This window comes from Crinia signifera, chromosome 1 (genome assembly GCF_055691185.1).
Source record: "Crinia signifera chromosome 1, ASM5569118v1, whole genome shotgun sequence".
NCBI classification, from domain to species: Eukaryota; Metazoa; Chordata; class Amphibia; order Anura; family Myobatrachidae; genus Crinia; species Crinia signifera.
Window position 1 is genome coordinate 336,221,888 of NC_139217.1, and position 21,435 is coordinate 336,243,322.

A 21,435-nucleotide genomic window follows, 5' to 3' on the forward strand; every position below is an offset into this window, starting at 1 on the left:
CCGGATTGAAATAAAGTTTGTACCCCCCCCTACACTATACACGTGTTGAAACATTTCACTACCAGTAACACAAAAATAAAAATGGCATCCCAAATGTCCTCCCAAATGTCCTCCCAAATGTCCTCCCAGTCATCCAGGAGAATGTATTCAGTGGAGGAGGCATATGCCATGCTTGCCTCTGACTCTGACACAGGCAGTGATGCAAGCGGGGAATTTGAAGGATTCGTCTTAAGCTCCTCTTCCTCCTCTGGTGATGAGGGACCCCCTCAAAGACGCCCCCGTAGATCAGCTGAGATTCCCCCCCCAATAATTGATCTAGTATGGACCCCACCACCAGACAATTTTGAGCCCCAGGTTCCTGAGTTTTTGGCCATGCCAGGAATCCAATTTGATTCCACAGGTCTCAGAGAAATTGACTTTTTCAAATTATTTTTCTCTGATGATTTTATAAATTTAATGGTGGACCAAACTAATTTATATGCCCAGCAGTTTATTGCTCAAAACCCCACGTCATCATTTGCTAGGTGGACCCCTGTAGATGCAGTAGAGATGATGACGTTTTGGGGTCTGGTGTTTCATATGGGCATAGTAAAAAAGCCAGAAATTAGGCAATATTGGAGTACAGATGTTCTGTACAGTACTCCATTTTACCGTATGGCCATGCCCCGGACTCGATTTGAGACAATTCTTAAATTTATACATTACACCGATAATGCACAGTGCCCACCCAGAGATGATCCCACCTTTGACCGGCTATTCAAAGTCAGGCCGGTCATTGATCATTTCAGTGCCAAATTTGAAGAGGTGTACATCCCTGAAAAATTTATTTGTATCGACGAGTCCCTTATACATTTTAAAGGAAGGGTTAAATTCCGCCAGTACCTTCCCAGTAAGAGGGCAAGGTATGGCATAAAAATGTATAAACTGTGTGAAAGCACCTCAGGGTACACCCACAGGTTTAGGGTTTATGAAGGGAAGGATTCAAGAATTCAACCGCCAGAATGCCCCCCCTCCCTCGTAGGTGTTAGTGGGAAAATTGTCTGGGATTTAGTGCACCCCTTCCTGGATAAAGGTTATCACCTCTATGTGGATAACTTTTACACTAGCATCCCCCTGTTTAAGGCCCTTGGTTCAAGAGGTACAGCAGCTTGCGGTACTGTGCGCAAGAACCAAAGAGGCCTCCCAAAAACGCACATTGCCCAAGTAATGAGAAGGGGTGAAAGCAGGGGAATATGCAACGAAAATATGTTGTTGGTCAAATATAAGGACAAGAGGGATGTCCTTATACTGACAACAATTCACGGAGACAGTACCACCTCCGTCCCTGTACGAGGTACCAGTACCCACACCTCCAAACCTAATTGTATCCTGGATTACAATAGGTACATGGGCGGAGTGGATCTTTCAGATCAGGTACTGAAGCCGTACAGTGCCCTGCGGAAAACAAAAATCTGGTACAAGAAGGTGGCCGTGTATATCATCCAGATGGCACTGTATAACGCTTACGTGCTATTCCGTTCTACCGGCCAGAGGGGGACATTTATGCACTTTCAAGAGGAAGTCATAAAGGGCCTAATATTTGGGAACCAGCAGGCAGAGGGCCCCAGTACTTCTAGTACTGGCCCCCGTATTGTACCAGGGCAGCATTTTCCTGATGAAATCCCCTCCACTGGAAAAAAGGGCAGGACACAAAAAAGGTGCAAAGTTTGCTATAAAAAGGGAATAAGAAAGCAAACTATTTTCCAGTGTGACACTTGCCCCGACAAACCCGGCCTATGTATAAAGGAGTGTTTTAAAATATACCACACATCTATGGAATATTAGGTTCATAATTTCACCGTGCTTCGGGGGTCTTGCTAATGCCACATAGCACCCACCATTCATTCCACCAGAATCTGAGCCGCAAAATCCAAAAATCACTCCTTCCCTTCTGAGTCCTGCCATGCACCCAACTGGTATTTTTTGGTCACATGTGAGGCATTGCCGTACTCGGGAGAAATTGGGGCACAGATTTTGGGGTGCTTTGTCTCCTTCATTCCTTGTGAAAATGAAAAATTTTGAGCCAGAACTGCATTTTTGTGTAAAAAAATGTAATTTTTCATGTTCACTGCCCAGTTTTATCAAAATTGGTGAAACCCCTGGGGGTTTGAAATGTACACTATACCCCTAGATGAATTCCCTGAGGGGTGTAGTTTGCAAAATGGGGTCACTTGTGGGGGGGTTCCACTGTATTGGTGCTTTGGGGGTCTTGCTAATGCGACATAGCACCCACCATCATTCCACCAGAATTTGTGCTGCAAAATCCAAATATCACTCCTTCCCTTCTGAGTCCTGCCACTTTTTGGTCACACATGAGGCATTGCCGTACTCGGGAGAAATTGGGGCACAGATTTTGGGGTGCTTTGTCTCCTTCATTCCTTCTGAAAATGAAAAATTTTGAGCCAGAACTGCATTTTTGTGTAAAAAAATGTAATTTTTCATTTTCACTGCCCACTTGTATCAAAATTGGTGAAACCCCTGGGGGTTTGAAATGTACACTATACCCCTAGATGAATTCCCTGAGGGGTGTAGTTTGCAAAATGGGGTGACTTGTGGGGGGGTTCCACTGTATTGGTGCAACATAGCACCCACCATTCATTCCACCAGAATCTGTGCTGCAAAATCCAAAAATCACTCCTTCCCTTCTGAGTCCTGCCATGCACCCAACTGGTATTTTTTGGTCACATGTGAGGCATTGCCGTACTCGGGAGAAATTGGGGCACAGATTTTGGGGTGCTTTTTCTCCTTCATACCTTCTGAAAATGAAAAATTTTGAGCCAGAACTGCATTTTTGTGTAAAAAATGTAATTTTTCATGTTCACTGCCCACTTGTATCAAAATTGGTGAAACCCCTGGGGGTTTGAAATGTACACTATACCCCTAGATGAATTCCCTGAGGGGTGTAGTTTGCAAAATGGGGTCACTTGTGGGGGGGTTCCACTGTATTGGTGCTTGGGGGGTCTTGCTAATGCGACATAGCACCCACCAAAATTCCACCAAAATCTGTGCTGCAAAATCCAAAAATCACTCCTTCCGTTCTGAGTCCTGCCATGCACCCAACTGGTATTTTTTGGTCACATGTGAGGCATTTCCGTACTCGGGAGAAATTGGGGCACAGATTTTGGGGTGCTTTTTCTCCTTCATACCTTCTGAAAATGAAAAATTTTGAGCCAGAACTGCATTTTTGTGTAAAAAAATGTAATTTTTCATTTTCACTGCCCACTTGTATCAAAATTGGTGAAACCCCTGGGGGTTTGAAATGTACACTATACCCCTAGATGAATTCCCTGAGGGGTGTAGTTTTCAAAATGGGGTGACTTGTGGGGGGGTTCCACTGTATTGGTGCTTGGGGGGTCTTGCTAATGCGACATAGCACCCACCAAAATTCCACCAGAATCTGAGCTGCAAAATCCAAAAATCACTCCTTCCGTTCTGAGTCCTGCCATGCAGCCAACTGGTATTTTTTGGTCACATGTGAGGCATTGCCGTACTCGGGAGAAATTGGGGCACAGATTTTGGGGTGCTTTTTCTCCTTCATACCTTCTGAAAATGAAAAATTTCGAGCCAGAACTGCATTTTTGTGTAAAAAATGTAATTTTTCATGTTCACTGCCCACTTGTATCAAAATTGGTGAAACCCCTGGGGGTTTGAAATGTACACTATACCCCTAGATGAATTCCCTGAGGGGTGTAGTTTTCAAAATGGGGTGACTTGTGGGGGGGTTCCACTGTATTGGTGCTTGGGGGGTCTTGCTAATGCGACATAGCACCCACCAAAATTCCACCAGAATCTGAGCTGCAAAATCCAAAAATCACTCCTTCCCTTCTGAGTCCTGCCATGCACCCAACTGGTATTTTTTGGTCACATGTGAGGCATTGCCGTACTCGGGAGAAATTGGGGCACAGATTTTGGGGTGCTTTTTCTCCTTCATACCTTCTGAAAATGAAAAATTTCGAGCCAGAACTGCATTTTTGTGTAAAAAATGTAATTTTTCATGTTCACTGCCCACTTGTATCAAAATTGGTGAAACCCCTGGGGGTTTGAAATGTACACTATACCCCTAGATGAATTCCCTGAGGGGTGTAGTTTGCAAAATGGGGTGACTTGTGGGGGGGTTCCACTGTATTGGTGCTTGGGGGGTCTTGCTAATGCGACATAGCACCCACCAAAATTCCACCAGAATCTGAGCTGCAAAATCCAAAAATCACTCCTTCCCTTCTGAGTCCTGCCATGCACCCAACTGGTATTTTTTGGTCACATGTGAGGCATTGCCGTACTCGGGAGAAATTGGGGCACAGATTTTGGGGTGCTTTTTCTCCTTCATACCTTCTGAAAATGAAAAATTTCGAGCCAGAACTGCATTTTTGTGTAAAAAATGTAATTTTTCATGTTCACTGCCCACTTGTATCAAAATTGGTGAAACCCCTGGGGGTTTGGAATGTACACTATACCCCTAGATGAATTCCCTGAGGGGTGTAGTTTTCAAAATGGGGTGACTTGTGGGGGGGTTCCACTGTATTGGTGCTTGGGGGGTCTTGCTAATGCGACATAGCACCCACCAAAATTCCACCAGAATCTGAGCCGCAAAATCCAAAAATCACTCCTTCCGTTCTGAGTCCTGCCATGCACCCAACTGGTATTTTTTGGTCACATGTGAGGCATTTCCGTACTCGGGAGAAATTGGGGCACATATTTTGGGGTGCTTTTTCTCCTTCATACCTTCTGAAAATGAAAAATTTTGAGCCAGAACTGCATTTTTGTGTAAAAAAATGTAATTTTTCATTTTCACTGCCCACTTGTATCAAAATTGGTGAAACCCCTGGGGGTTTGAAATGTACACTATACCCCTAGATGAATTCCCTGAGGGGTGTAGTTTGCAAAATGGGGTGACTTGTGGGGGGGTTCCACTGTATTGGTGCTTGGGGGGTCTTGCTAATGCGACATAGCACCCACCAAAATTCCACCAGAATCTGAGCTGCAAAATCCAAAAATCACTCCTTCCCTTCTGAGTCCTGCCATGCACCCAAATGGTATTTTTTGGTCACATGTGAGGCATTGCCGTACTCGGGAGAAATTGGGGCACAGATTTTGGGGTGCTTTGTCTCCTTCATACCTTCTGAAAATGAAAAATTTTGAGCCAGAACTGCATTTTTGTGTAAAAAAATGTAATTTTTCATTTTCACTGCCCACTTGTATCAAAATTGGTGAAACCCCTGGGGGTTTGAAATGTACACTATACCCCTAGATGAATTCCCTGAGGGGTGTAGTTTTCAAAATGGGGTGACTTGTGGGGGGGTTCCACTGTATTGGTGCTTGGGGGGTCTTGCTAATGCGACATAGCACCCACCAAAATTCCACCAGAATCTGAGCTGCAAAATCCAAAAATCACTCCTTCCGTTCTGAGTCCTGCCATGCACCCAACTGGTATTTTTTGGTCACATGTGAGGCATTGCCGTACTCGGGAGAAATTGGGGCACAGATTTTGGGGTGCTTTTTCTCCTTCATACCTTCTGAAAATGAAAAATTTCGAGCCAGAACTGCATTTTTGTGTAAAAAATGTAATTTTTCATGTTCACTGCCCACTTGTATCAAAATTGGTGAAACCCCTGGGGGTTTGAAATGTACACTATACCCCTAGATGAATTCCCTGAGGGGTGTACTTTGCAAAATGGGGTGACTTGTGGGGGGGTTCCACTGTATTGGTGCAACATAGCACCCACCATTCATTCCACCAGAATCTGTGCTGCAAAATCCAAAAATCACTCCTTCCCTTCTGAGTCCTGCCATGCACCCAACTGGTATTTTTTGGTCACATGTGAGGCATTGCCGTACTCGGGAGAAATTGGGGCACAGATTTTGGGGTGCTTTTTCTCCTTCATACCTTCTGAAAATGAAAAATTTTGAGCCAGAACTGCATTTTTGTGTAAAAAAATGTAATTTTTCATTTTCACTGCCCACTTGTATCAAAATTGGTGAAACCCCTGGGGGTTTGAAATGTACACTATACCCCTAGATGAATTCCCTGAGGGGTGTAGTTTTCAAAATGGGGTGACTTGTGGGGGGGTTCCACTGTATTGGTGCTTTGGGGGTCTTGCTAATGCGACATAGCACCCACCAAAATTCCACCAGAATCTGAGCTGCAAAATCCAAAAATCACTCCTTCCCTTCTGAGTCCTGCCATGCACCCAACTGGTATTTTTTGGTCACATGTGAGGCATTGCCGTACTCGGGAGAAATTGGGGCACAGATTTTGGGGTGCTTTGTCTCCTTCATACCTTCTGAAAATGACAAATTTGGAGCCAGAACTGTATTTTTGTGTAAAAAAAATAATTTTTCATTTTCACTGCCCAGTTGTACCACAATTGGTGAAACCCCTGGGGGTTTGAAATGTACACTATACCCCTAGATGAATTCCCTGAGGGGTGTAGTTTGCAAAATGGGGTCACTTGTGGGGGGGTTCCTAACTTTTAGCATCTTATGGTGCCTAGAAACCTACATGGTGCCTAAAAAATAATCTCATAAAAAGGAGGCTCCAAAATCAAGTAGGTGCTCCTTCTATTATGAAGCCTGTGGTTTGGTCACCGTGCACACTAGGGCCACATATAGGATATTTATGAAAACAAAAGAATTGGGGGAATCAATTTTCAGTCACATTTCTCTAGTAAAATGTACTGTGTTCCTTAGAAAAATGTATTAAAATTGCAAATCTGCAAAAAAAAAGAAATTTTGAAATTTCACCTACACTTTGTTTTAATTCCTGTGAAACACCTAAAGGGTTAACAAACTTCCAAAATGCTGTTTTGAATACTGTGAGGGGTGCAGTTTTTGAAATGGCATCATTTATGGGGGTGTCTCACATACAAGTCCCTCAAAGTCACATCAGAACTGAACTGGTCCCTAAAAAAATCAGTGTTTGAAATTTTCTTGAAAATTTGAGAATTTGCTATTCATATTGTAAGCCTCCTAGTGTCCCAAAAAATTAAAAGGAAGTTGAAATAATGATGTCAACATAAAGTAGACATATGGTCTATGTTAGTTATTCACTATTTTGAGTGGTAAGATTATTTGTCTCACAAGCAGAAAATTTAACATTTTGCAAATCGCTAAATTTTCCATTTTTTCACGATATTTTGGTATTTTTCACAAAAAAACACAGACTGTATCGACCCAAATTTACCACTAATTTGAAGTACAATGTGTCACGAAAAAACAATCTGAAAATCACTGGGATAAGTAAAAGCAAAAAAAAGTTATCCCCACTTAAGTGAGACATGTCAGATTTGAAAAAAAGGGCTCTGTCAGGAACGCAAAAACTGGCTCTGTCAGGAAGGGGTTAAAGGCCCTCAGGGCAGGAGCGTCCCCTGACCGCGAGGGTCCTGTGGACTTTGAGCCTGACTTAGAAGTCATGGCTATGCTCTATTGCACTTCAATACAAGACAGAGTGAATATAGAGAGATTTGCACAGAAAAACCCCTATATAGAGAGGGGTGTGAAAACACAGCACTGAACACCTCAAGGGTGCAGTGTCAATATAATACAACCTGACCCGTCTGGAGACCGGGGAAGGAAGGGTGCCACAGTGTCCACACAAAAGCTGCTTTTGCTGCTGCTCCTCTGCACCGATGTGTGACAGTCAAGCCTCCATTAGGACAGGACGCTGGCAGTCCCCGGCGGGAACTCATATAGAGGCTCCCTGCCGGGGATTGGGCGGGGAGGAGGTGAGGGACCTCCCCCCCCTCCTGGAACCTTGCCAGGGCTGAAAAAAATATGGCGGCCCCCACCGCTACAACAATAGCCCTGGTGGTCTAGTGGCCTCGGTTTCCCCTGTGGGGACCGAGTGTCACCGCCAGGAAACCGCCGGGAGCGCACCCACCCCCGGCGGCTACGTGCGCTGGGTTCCCTCCCTCCGGCGTCTAGTATCCAGACGCCGCTGCGAGACAGAGCGTCTCGCGGTCACCGTTGCGGGACAGAGTCAAGCTTCCATCGGGAAGCCTCTCTGCCTCGCGTCTCACTGCGGTCACCGTTGCAGGACAGAGTCAAGCTTCCATCGGGAAGCGTCTCTGTCTCACGTCTCCCCCAGCCGCAATACCGCTGCGTGCTGTGGGGAGGGAGGGGGGGAAGTGCGGCTTACCTGCTCCGTGGCGCACGGTCCCTCTGTGCTGGGACCCAGCCTGCAGGTCCGTGGCAGTTCACGACGAGCTGGCTCCGGAGCAGGTGAGCAGCCTGGGTGGTCCACCCGGCTTGCTCACCGCAAGTGTAAAAAAAAAAAAACTTTTTTTAAAAAACGCTGCAGAAAACTGCAGCAGCTACTAAAAACGTGCCTGTGCTCCTAGGCACCAAGAAAAAACTGACCTAGGATGGAGTGTGGGGAAGGAGGGGCCTGGGCTGCACCACTAAAGTGTTAGCTACTTGGTGCCTGTCGCCATGGCTCCGCCCCCTTCCCACTGTCCCAGTGGCCACCAATGGTATGAAGGAAATATCCTGTCACCATCAACGGTAGGTAATAGGTGTGCATGCTCAGAGCGTAGAGGTGGAGCTGAGAAATATTAGAAAGAAGAGATTTATGCTGGTGTAGTTTGGTCCTTTTCCGCAGATATACACTCTGTTGACTTCTGGGTTACACCAACCACATTACTTATAGTAAGTCAGATAATCATTAATCTTCTCATAAATTGGTAGGTTTATCCAATTTGCCCACAAGTCATTTGCCCAGTGCAGGAATCCTCCCCCATCCACTCTCTTTGTTGACAGCCTTCTAAACAGAAGTATTTTATGGGGCCAGATGTTCTAAGCTTCAAAAAGTGATAAAGGATAGCGTGATAAACCATCAGCCAATCAGCTCCCATCTGTCATTTTTCAAACACAACCTGGGACATGGCAGTTAGGAGCTGATTGGTAGTTTATCACTCTCCATTTTAGAACTATTTGAAGCTTAGTATTTCAGGCCCATGGTGTGGTATATGGGATGGTCATAATGTCGACAGGGTCTGAGAGGCAACTACTTTTATGTTGCTATTGTCGTAAAATTGATACAAGTACTGTATGTCAGTGATATACCATTAGAGTGAGTTTGCCTGCTTTCTGAGGTATATAAAGAAGAAAGAAGCTTAATACAACATGACTGCGCCAAGCCTGAAGTACCATTTCCATGCTATGTATGTAGTGCATATCAGGTTGGGATCATTTGGTCTACAGCATGATGGTCGACAGTCATTAGGTCAACATGGGAAACAGTCAACATGGGGAAAGGTCGACAATGTCTATGTCGCCAGTCAAAAGGTCGACATGGGGTTTTTCACAGGTTTTTTTACCTGAATGTCAACACTGTCGACATGGACAGTTTCAAGTGCACCGCATCCCCTCGTGGGGCACGGTGCCTCGCCACCACGCCCTAGTGAATGGTAGGGCATGAAATACCACCTGTCGGCACATGTCAGCTCAAAAAAACAGTGAAAAACTCCATGTCGACCTAGACATTGTCGAACTAATGACCTTTCGACCTAGAACCATGTCTACCTTTTCCTATGTCGACCTAGACCCATGTCGACCTAATGACCGCATCCCGTGCATATCACAGGATACTGTGGTTTACGTATTTTAGTTTGTGAGCTTTGAGGGGACTTCTTCTGTACTGTAGTGGTTGTTACATAGTGACAGAAACGCTCAAACATTAAAAATATCTCCTATTTCTGTGCAGTTACTGATATATCAAGTTTTACGGGTTTCATACTTTCCAGTCATCACTTTTTAATAGATCGAAGGTGTCTAGATAGACAGTGAATAAGTGAAATGGATATGGGTTGACCCAATTTAGGTAGCCATGCATTGGGTCGACCACTGAAGGTCGACAGGCCTTAGGTTGACACCTGAAAGGGGTAGACACACGCAATGTCGACAGTCAAAAGGTCAACATAAGGTTTTCATGTTTTTGTCCCAAATTTCGACATGGACACCATCCCCTCATATGGTTAGCCATGCTTTGGGCACAGTGCCTTGCTGTGCTCGACACTATTTTATTCTCCTACCATGCGGCTGTGGGTGGTAGGGCATGAAGTAACGCCTGTCAGCACATGTCGGCTCAGAAAACAAAGTGTTAAAAACCTCATGTCGAACTTTTGACTGTCAACCTTCCCATTGTTGACCTAATGCTTGTGTCAACTTTACCGAGGTCGACATATTTCAGGTGTCAATCAGAGGCCTGACTACTTTTAGTGGTCGACCTTAATAGGGTCGTCCTAATGACCATATCCCAGTTAAACAGGGTCAAAAGGTTGACAATCAAATTGCTGATCTGGATTTAGGTTGACAGGAACAAAAGGTTGGTAGGGTCAAACAGTCAACAGAAGAAAAAGGTTGCCACTTTTTTGGGTTATTTTACCCATAATCCTAAGCCTCCCATTGGTGCCTAACCCTAACCGTCCCCTTCTCAGAGTCTATCTCTGAACCTCCCCCAAGTACCTAATTCTAAAGGTTATTCTAAACTCTACAATTCATGAAAAACCATGTGTGTCAACCATTTGCACATCAAACCTAAGTCCATTTTGACCATTTAACTACTGACCTTTTGACTCGGTCAACCTCTTCAATCTGGATACCCATTTGTGATTCTATTAAAGTATATTGGAGCATCGATATCCAAATGCAGCTTGTTCGTAAACTACACATAATGCAAATGTGGGCATGTTAGAAAAAAAAACATACCCGCACAAAGATAAGTGTGTTACTGTCCCCAACTTGATATTTTCCCTCTGACACTTTTATCATTGGAAACTGAGATGGACAGCGGCAGCAACCTAGTATCTCACGAACCTGTGGGGAGGAAAGAGAATTGTCACGGGACACTTCTAGACATAATACAACATGGAAAGCGAAGAGGGAATTGCCAGAGTCTGTACTATTATGCAACCAATGATCTCCTAGTCATTTCAGTAATGCAATCAATACAACCACATAGAAGTAACTGTACACATGTGCTCGCACTTTTGTGCCGCCGCCTCCCCCGTCCGCCACCATCAACCTTATAGAGCATAATCCCGATGTATTGCATCCGATTTTCTTTGACATCCCCCGGCAGTCCTTTAAAGGCATACAGGTGGTCCTTTTGCATGCAATATATCCTGTGCGATCCCAGCATCCAGTATTCAACTGACCCCCCCTGCATACGCCGATTCCCCGTCGCTCTGTTTTTGGAGCAAGAGGGAATCGGCCGCTAAAACAGCTAGACTTGCAGCTAAATGCAGCGGGCTCCCTGCATTAGCCACGAGCATCGTTGTTTGGGGGAATCCTCCCCATCCTCTGACAGTGAGGATTCCCCCGGAATGTTGAATAGGGTGAGTGGCCAGCGCAAGGTTAAACAGCGAGGATTGCTTGTTTTCTGCGATCCCGCCGTTTAACCCCCTCGCCGGCCGAATTGAATACACCCCATATCATGTGCTATAATTGTTTTTTTTTAATCTTCAGTGAGCAGGTCAGCAACCAAGTAGTGAAAATGCTGCTTGGTTAATCACCAATGTATTTTTGTATATATTATTTCAGCAGTATAGTTATTATGAAGTAAACCACACCCAGCATTGGGCTAATCCATGCTAATCACATTTGGGTGCTATATGCACTGTCAACCACTAATTCCTACTGTTGGCAAGGACGGTTATGTCTTAATTCAATGCTTGCTAGATTATGGTAAACTAGAGAACAGTCCAACAAATACAATCCATTACTTTTACAGAACTTGCTGTACTCTGCAACAGAAATAGCGAGTATGAAGGGACGTTTTGCTGAAACATTTCTTGTAATAATATCCTACAATGCCCTCATGCTGCGTTAAGCAAGGACACTCCCAGGCCCAAGGCAGATTATTGTTTTAAATCATCTGCTTGTTAAACCAATTAGGCTTCTGCTAGTGTTAGTTTGGATTTAATGAGATGAAGCAATTCCTCTGATGAACCAAACAACACACAAGGAGGGTACTGCTTTATCTAAAGAACATACACAAAGAACATAAGACCACTTAGTAATATAGATATGCATTAGTATTCTGATGATATATGTCCTTATACTGTGAAAAGAGAAATGAGATCATAACATTTTCCAGAGGAAACCTCATCTTCTGCATTGCCTTGGAGATATACAAACATGCAGGGAAAATCTGCAGACTGAATTCACATGTAAGAACTACGGACAGGAAACACTTGTCATTAGATCACTTCCTTTAAGGAGGTCTCAATGTGGCTCTGTGCAAAACCCTCCAGCTCATGTCTGGCCACGCTGTGGAAAGCCACAGGTTGGCCAGGACTTCTCTATAGATACCTTTTACAGTATCAAATGAAAGCTTCTAATTCACCATAATGTGGAGTTAAGGACCTGTCAGATAAATCTAGGAGACAAAAAGTAGTTGCCCTATTGTCAGGAATGCACAGGACTCCCAAAACTCAGGAACCTGTTTAAAAAAAGAAAAATATCAAAAGCAGAGAAATAGAATAATCTGAGGCTATTACACATGCTTGTAAATGAGTCTTGGTATAGCCAAAAACAACTCGTTTTGCATAAGTATAAAAAAAAAAAAACTAAAAATAAATAAATAGCAAAAAACAAACAAAAAAACAGTACTGTTTAATAAAGGGAATTAGGATGCAAATCCTCTAATAATATGTCACTAAAAGCCCCTTCCAGACATAATTACCGGGCTTCAACCCGACTCGGACCCGGGACATAGAGCCTGAGTTTAATGTATTGGTTACCTCTTTCACATATGGGTGACAACCCAGATTATTTCTGGAATTAAATCTTTTGGGCATTCAGTGGGTGCTTTTGGATAATCTCATTTCCAAGAGCTACTGTCCCCTCCTAATCAATTTCTTTTAGGTGTTACCCAGGTCATCAAGACGAGAGTTGCACCTTCCAGACCCAAGCAGAGTTGTCTACTTGGGTTGCAAGTCTCAGGAAACACCCTTCTAGTGAGCACAGTAACCGAGCTGGAACGTTCAACCCAGCAGACACTCTCCAACATAAGCCGGAGCCAGGTTAACAAAACAAAACAGGGTTTTAGCCTTGTGCCGGAAAGGGGTATAAACCCAGTTTCCCAAACTCTCCCACTACAGTCCATATTCATGCTTAAGCACATGACTTAATAAGTACTTCAGTCAATTTGATTTAAACATCTGGACTTAAGCATGGATATAATTAAAACCTGCACTGTACTGGGAGACTTTGGGAAACTATGCACTAACATACGAGCTAAATGCATTTATTTTAGTTTTGGCGTCTCTGACTACCTGGCTTCTGAGGTTTGTTCAGCAATAATGCCGACTCACTAAACAGCAGACTTTATACTTTGGCAAAAAAATGACAGATAACTGTCTAAGAGCGCTGATCGTGGTTGTTTAGCTCAAAGTGAGCAGCTGCAACTAGGGACTAGTCAGGTCCCTGGTTGTATGTAAACTGGAAAAGAGGGGGGTTGTTGCAGCGCTCTCAAATTTCAATGAATGAGTGAACTCAATACCAATGAAGAGTTGTTATTTAATCATATAAAAGATACAATAAAAGTAAGAATAAAAGATACCAATAATATAAAATACAAAATAATAAAAACAGCAAGTGGACCAATAATGTGTGGAGAATATAACCTGCTCTGGTAGACAACCCGTTAATGGAGGGCACTGGAGTCCAAATTTATGTCCCAATTGTAATCCCAAAAGAGGTCGCTGGAGGTGTCCCAGTCCAATTAAGGAAATGTTGCTTGTAGGGATCCTCTCTAAAGTGCGATTTTAGTGCAGTGGGAAACGGGCTGGATACTCCAAAAATGCAGATGGGCCTTGATCGTTTTACCCCGAACCAAGCTTGTGCGGGGAGGCTCCAATAAGTAAAGTGCTCTGTGCCAAGGGAATAGAATCACTCCAGACAGATAAATAGGTGGTTGTAGGTTCCCAGAGTATTTCAGCAGGTGAAGAGTGAAGTCCACAATTGGTCCAACCTGGTCACCAACGCGTTTCGCTGTCTCTAAGGACAGCTTTATCAAGGTGATAAAGCTGTCCTTAGAGACAGCGAAACGCGTTGGTGACCAGGTTGGACCAATTGTGGACTTCACTCTTCACCTGCTGAAATACTCTGGGAACCTACAACCACCTATTTATCTGTCTGGAGTGATTCTATTCCCTTGGCACAGAGCACTTTACTTATTGGAGCCTCCCCGCACAAGCTTGGTTCGGGGTAAAACGATCAAGGCCCATCTGCATTTTTGGAGTATCCAGCCCGTTTCCCACTGCACTAAAATCGCACTTTAGAGAGGATCCCTACAAGCAACATTTCCTTAATTGGACTGGGACACCTCCAGCGACCTCTTTTGGGATTACAATTGGGACATAAATTTGGACTCCAGTGCCCTCCATTAACGGGTTGTCTACCAGAGCAGGTTATATTCTCCACACATTATTGGTCCACTTGCTGTTTTTTATTATTTTTTATTTTATATTATTGGTATCTTTTATTCTTACTTTTATTGTATCTTTTATATGATTAAATAACAACTCTTCATTGGTATTGAGTTCACTCATTCATTGAAATTTGAGAGCGCTGCAACAACCCCCCTCTTTATACTTTGGCAAACGATATGATCTTTATAATAAATGTTCCTGAAGTCAAGAGCTTCCAGGACACAGTGACCTGTAGTGGCAGTCCTCTGGATTCATGGCAATTGCAACATAAATCCTCATCAGATTGTAGCTAGATGAGACTGATCACTGCAAAAACACAGTGGTTCACAAACTCTGTGCTTAAACCACCAGGTTTTAAAGATATCCATGCTTGAACATTGATCGTTAAATCAAATTGACTGGGGTATTAAATAAGGGATACAGTCATAATGTCAACACCACTTAGGTCGACAGTCATTAGGTCGACACTGTTGGGTCGACAGGTGTCTATGTCGACATTGGTGAAGGTCGACATGGTTTGTTTTACTGTTTTATGAGCCGACACGTGCCGACAGGTGGTATGTCATGCCCTACCATCCACTAGGGCATGGAGGGAGAATAAAATAGCATGCCGAGTGCAGCAAGGCACCATGCCTGAAGCATAGCGAGTGATGTGAGGGGCTGCGGTTCACTTCCAACTGTGTCCATGTCGACATTCGGGTCAAAAAACAGTAAAAAAAACATGTCGACCTTCCAACCTTACCCATGTCGACCTAACGTTCTGTCGATCTAAACGCCTGTCGACCCAACGGTGGCATGGCATGGATATTCCCAAAAAGCTAACCCCTTCTATAGATCATTTGAGCAAGCTTTTAGAAACTGACTTAAGCACATACACACAGGTCGACAAGAGCACCGTGCTCAGTGATGTGTTTTAGCAGATTGCTCAGCACACAAATCGCTGACACACATGCGATGCACCAGCGAAGTGTGCTGAGCGATCTGTGATGACCAGTGTTCTCTGCTGACAAATAACACAATTGCATTAAGAAGAGGAACGTAGTAATTGGTTCTTTTGTATTGATTACAAGAATCTTACCATATCATTCTGATGACTGATATCAAACAACTCAGGTGCAGTATTGTATAGTGTGCAGGGTGGGGTGCGTGGGGGGCCACTGCCCACCTATGTTATTAATAGGTGGTAATGTATACATTGCTGGCGCAGGTGAATGGATTTCTCCCTCTGTGCATGGCTGCAAACAAAATCATAGCCATACACGTGGGCAGGATTTCGGCCTGGGGGGGGCATTTACCTGATCGATGGGCTCCAAATATACGCAGCCCAGCGATTTGTTCTGAATCAGGCCCCAAGAACAGAAATACATTGAATAAATGGCCTCTGCTCCCACCCTTGGAATTAAAACACTGCCCATTATGTAAATAGCTTATAAGATTTTCAGCAAAGTATTTCGCCTCCTGAAAATCTTTTGCTCTTTGGGAAAATAGCTCAGTGTGTACACACTACTTTGGTGACAGATAAATCTATCAGAGTCTTTTAAAATGAAAATATCCTAGTGTGTATGGGTCTTACGATTTGTGTAATCAAAAATACAACCTACACAAATAACAGCATAGTTTTGGGGTTATTCGCATCCCCTGGGGGTTTGCATTTCTGCGCACGTGCATATGTCAGGTGTGTGCAGCCACGGCGAACAGGCTAGTTGCCGGGCGAATGCACCCAAGACTGCGGGTGGGGGATAGTGACGCCCATGGGAACACACATCGTTTCATGGGCGTTCCCATGAAAAGCTGGGCGTTCCAATGGTAATCGGGCCGTGGCGTGGGGGCGGGCAGCTGACATCATTGGATGTTAGCTGGCCGCTCACTTCCTAGCGAATGTGCACGCAGATCGAAGGTGACCGGAGAGTCACTAGATATACGTGCATTCACCACATCATTCAGTGACCATCGAATGATGTGCGTGTTTCCACAAAGCCTGCGAATGGATGTTTCTGTTAAACATCCATTCACAGCCAGTGCAAACGGACGCGACGTGCGAGGGGGGGTGGGCAGACTGGTGTTTGGGGGACTCTCATATTCGCAGCCTTGCGAATCAGCCAGAATAACCCCCTTTGTACCTGCGCTATATGGAGTGTAGCTAGACAAAGGTGATCTTCTCTGAGAAAAGAGCCATAATTCTACCCAATACGATTAGTTTTTACTTTCTAATTAAAGGAATGGTACAGGCTTTAGTTGTGGCGATGACCTCCTTAAACCACCGTCATTTATTAGGGAGAGTCTGAGAGGAAAGGCAACAGTATGTTCTATGTAATAAGCTCACCAACTCATCCAAGTTCTTCAGATCACACAGGGTGCGCGGAGGTCTAACAGGCATTGGGACTCGTGGATACCCTCTCTGTTCTGTGTTCATCCTGCCCTGGCTAAGCTCCTCTTCTATTTCTTCCTCCATCTGGATAAGTGTTGGTGCTGGCATGCCAAAGCGTGCCCCTCGCCGAGCTACCTCAAGCAAACATAGAACAAAACTCTTCTCCCCCTTCTTTAGTACCAGGTCATTGGTTTCAAACATTAACACCTCTGGTATGCCAAGTTCCTTCCGACACCAGCCAATAAAGTTAGATACATTATCCCTAGCCATAAAGGAGCCTGGAACAGCCCCTTTCACCTGGAATTTCACATCTTTCTGAGGTAGCCTCATACCGGCAGCAGCATCTGGATACTGTGTTCTAAAGTCTTGTGCCAGCCGGTTGAGATTGTTAGCATGCTGACATAGGGTGTAACCAGTCTCCAAAGCCTCCAGAAAGTTTCCAGACTCCATATCCAGGTCATATAGCATATTGAGCCAGTCTGTAAGATCCTCCTTCATAGCCTCCAGGTACTCTTCGCTGGAGCGGAACGGTCGGATGCTTTTGGATGCGGATGACTGGATGTGGCTCTGGTCTGCCATCTCTACTCATTCCCTTGACCTGGACTATGGACAAAACAAAACACATTCTTAGTACCATCCAAATATGCCAAGCTGTGTCAGAGGTGTATTAAGTCCTTGTGCGGTCCTAGGCAAGATAATAATTTGTGGCCCCACCCCTCAAACAATCGATAGCACTATATTTTTTGCTGCTTATTTCAGGCAACATTGATAGAGTACCTTGGCACAGGCACAGTCTACCGATAAATGCTGAGTTGCATTAACATCAACAAATCTGTCAACAAATGTATAAATCTGAATCAGGCCCTAGGTCTTTTGGAAGTAGGCTATGTCACCTGTGTCACATTTAAAGTATACTGACTGCCCACATACAGTGGATGGAACCATTTTGTTTGTCCAAACATTTTTTTTATCATATTAAAGAATTAAAGAATATCAAAGGGACTTTGGTAGTGTAAGCAGGTCCGTGTGATGTCATGACATCACATGCCAGTCATACAATGCTCCTATGGGAATCATTTGTATGGCCAGGATATATTTTTTGGGGCCCGTTAGAACCTGTTCGGCTTGTAAAAAACCTGCCTCTAAGCTGTAGCATGGCAAATAAAGTTGCATAAAAGATGATCAGGCTAGCAGGGGGTGATGCCCAACACACACACACAGTTATATATAAACTTATACAATGTCCACATGTATCATTATTTTATTTTTTTTAATAAACGAGTCCCATAGTAATGTACTAAAAAGTGATGGCAACAGGCAGAACAATGGACATGACGGAGGACAAATCAGGAGGAAAAAGTGCATAAAATGCAGATTATTATATACATACTAACACTGACAGGGTAAGAACATTCCAAGCTGCCCGGAGTGGGACCAGCACTTTCCAAGCTGCCCGGAGTGGGACCAGCACTTGCGGGTTCTTACCTATAATAAGAGTAGACGTCACTCTCCCATCAGAGACGTGTCACCCCCGGCGCTGAGAGGGGGCTCTCCCCGGGCACCGCACAGCAGCAGCGCCCTTCTCATCCTCCCTCCGCTCTGCTAGCGCCACTTCATCACCTCCAGCTTCCAGAACCGGGGGAAGGGAGGCTGTCCCTGTACGTCTGTGTCACCCGGGGTCCTCCTACATGGGCGGCTGCGGGGAGGCCAGTGGCCACCTACACCGTGCGGGCAGTCTGCTCTGCGGCAGTCCGGGGCAGTGGCAGGGGCATGGGGAGGAGGAGGCGGCGCTGCTGGAGAAGAGACAGAGCTGCCTCGCCCTTTGCACAAGGTTAATCAGGCGGCAGTCTGTCTAATCCCCTGCCAGCAGCAGTCTCCTCGGAGAAGCGGGGACGGTCTCTTCCCGGTCGGCACAGCGCGGTGCTCTCCCGCTTTCCCCTGAAGGACCAAATGCTGGCACACATAGCAGGAAGGCTCGGTGCCCCATCCACGCCCCGGTCGGCAGCCTCGCCGGGAGCACTAAGAGGGATGGGCAGTAGCAGCGGCGAATTACAACTTCCTGCCGCCCCCGGGGTCCCCATTCATTGCCGAGCCTAGGGAGAGGCGGGGTGTGACCCGCATGGATAAATGCGAGATCGGGAGTGGGGTGCGATGGATCACGGGGAAGCTAGAGGGGGGCACAGGCCGCACTCCCTGCTATTGGACGGTACAGAAGCTGCTGTCGCTGAAGGACAGCACCACGCACACCGGCCTGTCATCAGAGAACCTGTGTCACACACCTGTCCCTGGTGACAGCCCTGTTATACTCCCGCCACGTCCTGCAGTGCTCACCCCGCCGCTGTCAGCGTTATGGGAAGAACACAACACAATGCCCCGTCCTACTGTATATACATGTGGCTGTCATACACACGTGGTGCCAGTGCCAATCTGCTGCTGCTGCCTGCTGGCCTTACATTGCGGGAGATGATGCGGCGGGTGGGACTGGGGACAACATACTCTGGTCATATATAAAATCTCAGTCTGTAATGTATTGTACCCCCGGACTGTGGCTTTAAGGATGAGCTCAGCGGCGGCGGGGGAGGGCGCGGCCGTGTCACACTCCAGACTGCCTGGCTTCTATCCCAAGTTTGAGCACTTGAACGTCTTGTCCAATGCGGGAAATGTTATGTAACCCTCTCCCTGCCGGTAACGGCGCTCATAGGGCCATAGCTAACATCACCAGGCACAGTAATATAACATTATAATAATAATAATACCGTTAATTAAAAAAAAAATCATAAACTTGGCAATTCCGGTCTCTGTTTTTAAATTACACCTTTTTAAATAAAATAGAATACTAACAAAAAATCCTCCACTTGGAACTCTATGAAATAGAAGCTAAATATATTGCACCTATTATTAGTTCATACTATAATGCGGCTATTAGGATACTGATTTCTGAGGGGTATGGGTAAAAACCGGACCAGGACAAAACCCCCGGACTGCCGGACCAGACATCAAACACTGCATTTTGGAGCTTGTAGCGTCCGGCCCGGGAGGTGTCCTGTCCGGGGGTGTCCTGTCCGGGGGGGCAGCCTGTGACACCTGTCACCAGGTAGAGGAGGAGGGGTAGAATAAAGTCTCCCTGTATGGTCCGGGCATGTAGCAAAAACCGGATGGTCCGGACCACACGGGGAGGCTGTAATCTCCCCTCCCCCATGTCCCTGGTGATAGCTATCACAGGGACCCCCGGACAAGACACCCCCCGAACAGGACACCCCCCGGACCGGACCCTACAAGCTCCGGACTGCAGATTTTGATGTCCTGTCCGGCGGTCCGGAGTCTAGTCCGGGTCCGGTTTTTACATAGTCCCATTTCTGAGCGATGTCTTATATCATCTATATCCTCTTGTGTGTACACTCAACATAATTAATGATGCACACTTCTGCACATTGTTAACGACCCCTACCATCAGCTGAACATAACCAAGGACCCCCAAAATATTGTTAATCAATATTATTAACTATATAAGCAGCAGCCAGCATCGGGTACTGTGTATTGGGCTTCACAGTTAAGAATCACACAACTATCATAGGCGTGTGCAGCACATTTTATTAGGGGGTGCACCATCAAAGGGGTGTGTCTAGCACCACCTATTGGTGTGTCTAACATCACCAATCAGGTGTTTCTACCATCATCTATTGGCACTAGCTACTATATAACACATCTCCCCACCACACCATAATCTCCTGCCTATTTCTGTTCTAATTACTCTGAGTAACAGTACATGCAAATACAAACCTATTTAAATGAGGCAGGTATTTAGTGATATGACAATGGTCAGACTCTAGTAGAATTAATAATGCAAAACATAATTGACTGATGGGCGCTTCTCTTAATTGATTACAGTTCTAAAAAGAGGCGAATTATACTTACCGATAATTCCTTTTTCTTCATAGAGATCCCATGGCAGCCTTAACACTGGGATATTCCCATCCCCCATAGATTCAGACAGGACATTTTTCTCTAGGACCGCCCACATTGGGTATAATAGCCCCCTCCTTGCTCTCCTCGGTGTCTTTTGATGTCTCCGTAACACTGGTCCTGGAGAAAAAACACAACATGGCATAATACACAGGGAGGGTAACCAATGGCTGCCATGGGATCTCTATGAAGAAAAAGGAATTATCGGTAAGTATAATTCGCCTCTTTCTTCTACGATCCCCATGGCAGCCTTAACACTGGGACATACCCAAGTAAACACACGGGAGGGCTAATTCATGCATGTAATATTTATTTATATAGGCTTTTAAACAGCCAAAGTAGCCTCTTGTAAGACATGCTTCCCAAAGTGGGCAGTCAATACATTAAGTGCGTAGTGATTCGCAAAGGTATGAACTGACGACCAAGTAGCTGCTCTGCAGATCTCTGCCACTGACGCCTTCGCCTTATTCGCCCAGGAAGTGGAAATTGCCCGGGTAGAGTGTGCCTGAACAATAGGAGGAGCTGCTCTACTGGTCTTCTTATATGCAAACAGGATGGTTTCTCTGATCCATCTGGATATTGTCTGCTTCACCGGTGCCTTTCCTCTCTTCATTCCTTCTGGAATGACAAACAAGT

General features: G+C 45.2%; 1 protein-coding gene across 1 annotated transcript in view; it reads right to left on the reverse strand.

The window, feature by feature from the left end:
- GAS2L1 (growth arrest specific 2 like 1) overlaps positions 1-19,344 on the reverse strand; it is a 41,362-nt gene extending 22,018 nt beyond the window's left edge. The window contains exons 1-3 of the mRNA XM_083145400.1: positions 18,322-19,344; positions 16,792-17,439; positions 10,741-10,848 (exon numbers count right to left, since the gene is read on the reverse strand). Coding sequence (XP_083001526.1) covers positions 10,741-10,848; positions 16,792-17,415 — 732 coding nt within the window. The 5' untranslated portion in view covers positions 17,416-17,439; positions 18,322-19,344. The remainder of the gene's footprint in view (positions 1-10,740; positions 10,849-16,791; positions 17,440-18,321) is intronic.
- Positions 19,345-21,435: the final 2,091 nt, after the last annotated feature.